At 38.0% G+C, this 6,000-nt stretch overlaps 1 protein-coding gene across 2 annotated transcripts in view; it reads left to right on the top strand.

The window, feature by feature from the left end:
• Positions 1-412: 412 nt before the first annotated feature.
• PHF6 (PHD finger protein 6) overlaps positions 413-6,000 on the top strand; it is a 48,069-nt gene continuing 42,481 nt past the window's right edge. The window contains exons 1-3 of one of the 2 annotated variants that reach the window (XM_024746579.1): positions 413-570; positions 4,504-4,687; positions 4,924-5,025. In XM_024746579.1, coding sequence (XP_024602347.1) covers positions 4,550-4,687; positions 4,924-5,025 — 240 coding nt within the window. In that variant the 5' untranslated portion in view covers positions 413-570; positions 4,504-4,549. The remainder of the gene's footprint in view (positions 571-4,503; positions 4,688-4,923; positions 5,026-6,000) is intronic. The other variant, XM_024746580.1, reaches the window with a different exon arrangement.

Raw genomic sequence — 6,000 nt, 5'->3', positions numbered from 1 at the left:
GAGAGTACAATGAAATAATGGATATGAAAAGGCCTCGGTGAACAAGTGCAAGGGATAAGGCCTACCCACTTGAATCACTGTTGAAAACTGGTTACCCGGGGCCTCTGGCCAACGGTTTCTAGTCCCAACCCAGCCCCTTCTCCGCCCAACCCACAGCGTTATCTTTGAATCTCTTTCTCTATCTCCTCGGATCCTGCCCCCAAACACTTGGCTGAGCGGCGGACCGGAGAATAGAAGGTACGCGCGCGAGCAGGAGGCGGGGCCTGCCGCCCCGATCCGTACCGGGGGTGGCTTCTGCACATGCGTTGTGGCTCTACGGCTTCAGCTGCCTCCTCGCTGCAGCCAATCAGGGCCCGCGGCGCGCTCGAGACGTATTAACGCTATGTGAGTCGTTGCGTGCGAGGGGGGCGACGTAAGGGCGCTCCGCGAGCCCGTCTGTTCTCGAATGAAAGGAAACAACCTCCGGCGACAGAACCCCGCTCCCAGGCGCTGCCGGAGAACCAAGACCGAGTTCTTTCTCTTTCCCCTCATTGGCGCTTCTCCCCTGCCGTTCGCCTCTGGGCCCCGCCGGTGAGTCCCCACGGTACCTTGGGGCCCCCCATTCTCTGCCCGGCGGGAGAAGACAAGGAGGATGGCGGTGGCCAGGCCGCCGCCCCTGCCCGTTGTTAAGGGGGACTCTTGGTGGTCTCGCTTTATTGTCAGGGACCCCAGAAGCGCCGCTCATTGAAGGCGCTTGGCAGAGAGGCTGCTGAGAAAAGTGCTTCGGAGGAGCCAAGGGAGAGGTTAGGCTTAAGCCTAGACTTCGGGGGAGGGGGCGCAACATTTAAGGAGGACAAAATACCGGGAATTTTTAGCCTTTGCCATCGCTTAGGACATATTTGGGAAGGAGGGAGACTCCCAGTTTGGGAAGAGTGAGAGGAAGAATTGTTAGGATGGCAAGAAGGGTAACCTTACGGAATGAGGAAAAACTCCGGGGTGGGGGGAATTAGGGGTGAAACTGAGATAGGAAACGAAGACTATTAGAGGGCGAACTCCTGGCGGGAGGAGGGTTAAAGAAAGTGGTAGGGTGATATTTTCCTGGATCCAGGAGGATTGGAAAAGGACAATTAGGGGACCCTGACTTTACGACCGAAAGGAACCTGCTAAAGTGCTTTATTGGAAGATAGTTTTGCGAGTTTATCTAGCGCTTGATTAGAGGGAGATCTTGGAGTCTAGTGTGTATTGAGGAATAAATAACGGAGAGGCTCCGGTACGTTATGTGTACCATCCTTTATTATATGGACGAGCAGCACGGCATTCTTTTGAAATTTCTTCGTTTCGATATTCTGCGTGGAAGTTGAAAAATCCTTTAATTTCGAAAAACCTTTTCTTTTTATCGGCTTACTACGTAATATCAGGTCTTATTCATACAGTTCAAATTCTCTACCCTTGGGTTTGAAACAACTGGAAAATTCCTTTAGTTTCCTTTTGAATAACCGCAAAAAGCAGTGCGAAGCATGTAATAATATCGTGCAACCAAATTCAGGTGCCCTTCCGGTTCATCTCTTATTCGTTTATTTCTCTCCAGTGTAACTTTCCTGACAGAAATACTGCTTCTTGGATCATGTTTATATATTTTGATCTGTATATTTCAACTTCCTTGCGTGTGGAATTGTTTGATCTTCCGGAACTGCAGTTTTTGTTTTGTTTTGTTTTGTTTTTCCGTGAAAATGGTCTTTCAGATATCAGACACTGAATGAGCTCTCGAGTTGGTTCTTGAATGCTCTCCTTGATGTTTCAGGTTATTTCCACCTTGGTGCTTTAAAGCATCTTGGAAAATCTGAAATGCACTGATTGCTCCAGCCTAACCGGGTTTTTATATTTTTTCGGACATTTAAATTATGTTTCTCACGCTGTTATCTTTGCCTCTTTATTTCTGCTTTATAACATTATCCATAATGCTATGTTTCTTTTAAGGAAAAGGTTTCATTGTTGGGTGGAAGCATCAAAGTTTGATCTCCGCATGCCCTGAAAAACCTTTTAGACTAAAATTAAAATGCCATATACTGTATGGATTATTATGAACCCCTTAATATTGGTCCTTGGAATGCCCTTATTCTCCTCAAGTAGAGACCACAAATGTGACAGCATTAGATAAAAATCTGCATTTTTATGATAAAGACATTTTTACTAGGAGTCATTGTTTCCATGATGTTCTCCACTTCATGTTTTACAAGGAGGCTGTAAAAAAAATTAGCAAGATATGCACAGATGCATTATTTGAATTTTAGTGGAAAAATCCATTTACTCATTGCACGTTGGGGAAAGTTTTTAATTGGTTTGGTGCACTTTTATGTGCGTTTCTGTTCACTTTACAAATTATATTTAAACTGATTACAGGAAAAATACACTAGAGTATTTTTGAATGCAAAATAAAGTGTACCTTTTTTTCTCTTATAGATTTTGGGGTCTTTGATACCTAGAAAAGTAGGTTCTCAAAATTAGGATGAGAAATTTACCTGTTTATAAATGGAAAGAGGCAGGATTCAATATGGGTAGAATTTTGGGGACACCATTTTCAGAATTAATTTTAAGAATAAAAAGTGATGTTCTAATCTAGGAATTTACTTTGTCTTAAGCTGTTTTTATAGCTTATGCTAAGGTTGTACAGAAATTACACATTAAGACGTCTGTATAGATTGGATTCATAATGTGCCACCCTTTCAGCTGGCCAAGGATGACCAGGAGAAATGCTGAATACATTACAGTGCTTTCAGAGTGCTTACTGTTCATTGCACAGTAGTAAAGAAAGCTAATTTAGAACTCAAGTAGCAAATTCTGGAGCTATTTATGAATTTTGATGTTTTGCATATTTAATTCTAAAGATGTTGGCAGCTACATTCTTGATAAAGCAACTGAACACATATTTGCCTGAGCAAATGCAAACACACTTCCCCTTTTGTTTCTTTTGTTTCTCTGTTATGTTCTTTTTTTTTTTTTTCTTTAATCCTAAAAGTATTTGCTGCCTGTTTTCAATCAGTTTCACGGTTTATAGCCAGTGCTATGAATACAGTACTGTTGTAAAGTATCCGATGCCATTTGGAAGAGTGAAGTATTTAAAATTGTAAATAGCCTTAAGAGTTTGTTAAACCCATCAATGCAGAGACTGTCAGGGCCTTTGAAGTTTCATTAAAGAGAAAAACCTAGATGTAAATTGCTGAGAAGACCTGTTTCTTTGTGACTTCGTGTTCAGTTTTAAGTATTTGCATTGTTACATTGTAAAGCACTGAATGGTTTGCAGCTACCACCTTGCTGGCTTCCAACTGCTCCTGTTCTTGTTGGTGAGCAAGTGCTTCTCAGAAAGAAACAGTGTAGTGTTAGTCCATTTTTTCAACATATTTTGAAAATGTTCAAATGTATGGAGGAATGGAAAGAATTTAGTAAATGTTAACACAAAAATTTGAGATTTTATTGACTGTAATGTGTGTTGTGGTAACCTGGGTCCTGAACTGCTTAGTTATGTTGATTTGGGAAACCTACACAATTCAAATAACTGATTTTACATTTGTTTATAGTCTTCTGAAGAATCCATGTTGAGATTGATGATCTAAATCTGAAACCTTCCATGTTAGAGCTTTTCTTCCCTTTTTTTGTTTGACTATACTACCTATAGTTATAATTTGACTAAATTTAAGGCTCATTCAGAAAAATTTCCCTTTCTTTATACAGTATTACTAATTAAAGTATGAAAGTTACTACATTTAGAACACGACTGTCAGTTTGTAACTTTAATAAGCATATTTTTGGAGTAAATCTCAGAGTCAGATAATACAGTTGTTTTTATAAATGATTGGTTCCTAAAGTCTACGTTTTTGAATAGACTGGTGTAAAGCTGAATGTTTTCCTTACTTGCAAAAGGAATACAATAGCAAAAACTAATAAAGATGTATACATGATTTTTTTTAAACTTGAAAATAATTCAACTTTTAAAAATAAGTGTTCCAAAGTCATAGTTATGTAAATTCATTTCTCATTTGTTGGATTATCAATATGTGAGCTTTAAGGAGTTGTGCAGTTATAGAATTCTGTTCACCCTGGATATTGTGTAGTTCTCTTACTAGTTTTTGCTCTGCTCTTAGATGTATAATTCTTTGTCTCCTTGAAGGGGCACCTAGCTAGCTATACATGAAAAATGTTTTTCATTAATTATGTCAGCAGATGACTATTTTAATATCATACACTGTTCGTGTTTTATTTATCCATGCAGAAATAGTTCTAATTATTTCACATGTCCCTTAATTTGAGAGCAGTTTGATTTTTCTCAGTACTTCATTAACATCTTTGTGCATATGCTGTACATTTTTTAAAATTACAGAGGTTTGAATATTAATTTGTCTATACTAAATAGCTATTTTTAAATGCATATATTAAGACCTAGGTCAAATATTAAGCAATTTATATTATTGTGTAAACTGATTTTTAAAACAAAATTAACCATTTTGTTGCCCTTCTTATTCTCTGTAGCATTTCTTGAGACATAAAGTGGCATTCTAAAGGCAATTTAAAAATCATGTCAAGCTCAGTTGAACAGAAAAAAGGGCCTACAAGACAGCGCAAATGTGGCTTTTGTAAGTCAAATAGAGACAAGGAATGTGGACAGTTACTAATATCTGAAAACCAGAAGGTGGCAGCACACCATAAGTGCATGGTAAGTATGCCCGCAGCAACCAAGAGACGTGAAACCATGAGAATCTTAATAATGAATATTCCTGATTACTAAACAAAACAAAACAGCAAAACCAGTTAAACTTCTAAGAAATGGTTTCTCCCTAATGCTATGCCATTTTTACTTGAATATTTCCTTTTAAATTTAGCATCTTATTCACTGTTTCACTGTAATTTCTTTATATATGAACCTTAATTTTTTTTAAATGTAATTTATAGCTCTTTTCATCTGCTTTGGTATCATCACACTCTGATAACGAAAGTCTTGGTGGATTTTCTATTGAAGATGTCCAAAAGGAAATTAAAAGAGGCACGAAGCTGGTAAGTTGGTATTTCTGCCTCTTGAGAATAAAACTTACTTTAAGCTCATTAAGGAGGAAATTGCTTATTTTAGAGTGTATCGTGTTATTAACTGAGTGTAATTTTTTAAATTGCAGTCTTATTTTTTTCCCCCAAATCAGCAAATTGCAAGGCTAGGTTTAACTTATTTGTTAATCAGTGAAAAAGGGGTGAATCAATATGTATATTATCCATTTTTTTTCTTTTCAAAAAGAATTAAAATCTTCTTGGAGGCCATGTTGACTTACAAAACAAGCAGTTTGCTTAATTTGAATGTTTCATGTGTTAAAGTCTTCATTCACGTATATTTTGATAATTAAAATTCTGAAATGTTTTCATTTCCCCTTAATAAAGTAATTGTGATCATTACAAATGAAGATGACAGAACCCTTTCAACAGGAAAATGTTAGTAGTTGCTGCACAACGTATTTTACCATGGTTCAGCTATACAACACAGCATTTCTGACTTTGGATAACTTTTGGTGAATCTTACAGTTTTTCTGAAGCTGTGCTAAGTGTAATGTTCCTACAGTTGTCTTCACTACCAAGTAACCAGTTTGGCAAGATACTGTATTGCTCTGTTGGAGAGGTAGTGTCGTCTCTGTTGCTATTTAATACATTATGCTTTACATTGAGACAGTGTCTTCTCATTTGGTTATTTTTCTCCTCTGAGCTCTTTATTGAAATTACATCTGTAAATGTACCTTCAGTAGCTACACTATCAAGTGTTTCATTATTTTAAAGATGGGTTTGGCAGAACATATATCTATGTTCTTAGGCACTAAGTAATCTCATATTTTGTAAAGAATCTAATCCGGACCGGGGCACGAACCCGTGTCCCCTGCATCGGCAGGCGGACTCTCAACCACTGCGCCACCAGGGAAGCCCGGGGGCTATCATTTTGATGTCAGGAATAATCTATTTTGAAAAGTAGTCAGTTTTCTAGTATTAGTTAAA

Source organism: Neophocaena asiaeorientalis, unplaced genomic scaffold (genome assembly GCF_003031525.2).
Source record: "Neophocaena asiaeorientalis asiaeorientalis breed wild unplaced genomic scaffold, Neophocaena_asiaeorientalis_V1.1 scaffold1019, whole genome shotgun sequence".
NCBI classification, from domain to species: Eukaryota; Metazoa; Chordata; class Mammalia; order Artiodactyla; family Phocoenidae; genus Neophocaena; species Neophocaena asiaeorientalis.
The sequence above is the reverse complement of the archived record's forward strand: the minus strand, read 5'-3'. Positions and strand labels throughout refer to the sequence as shown.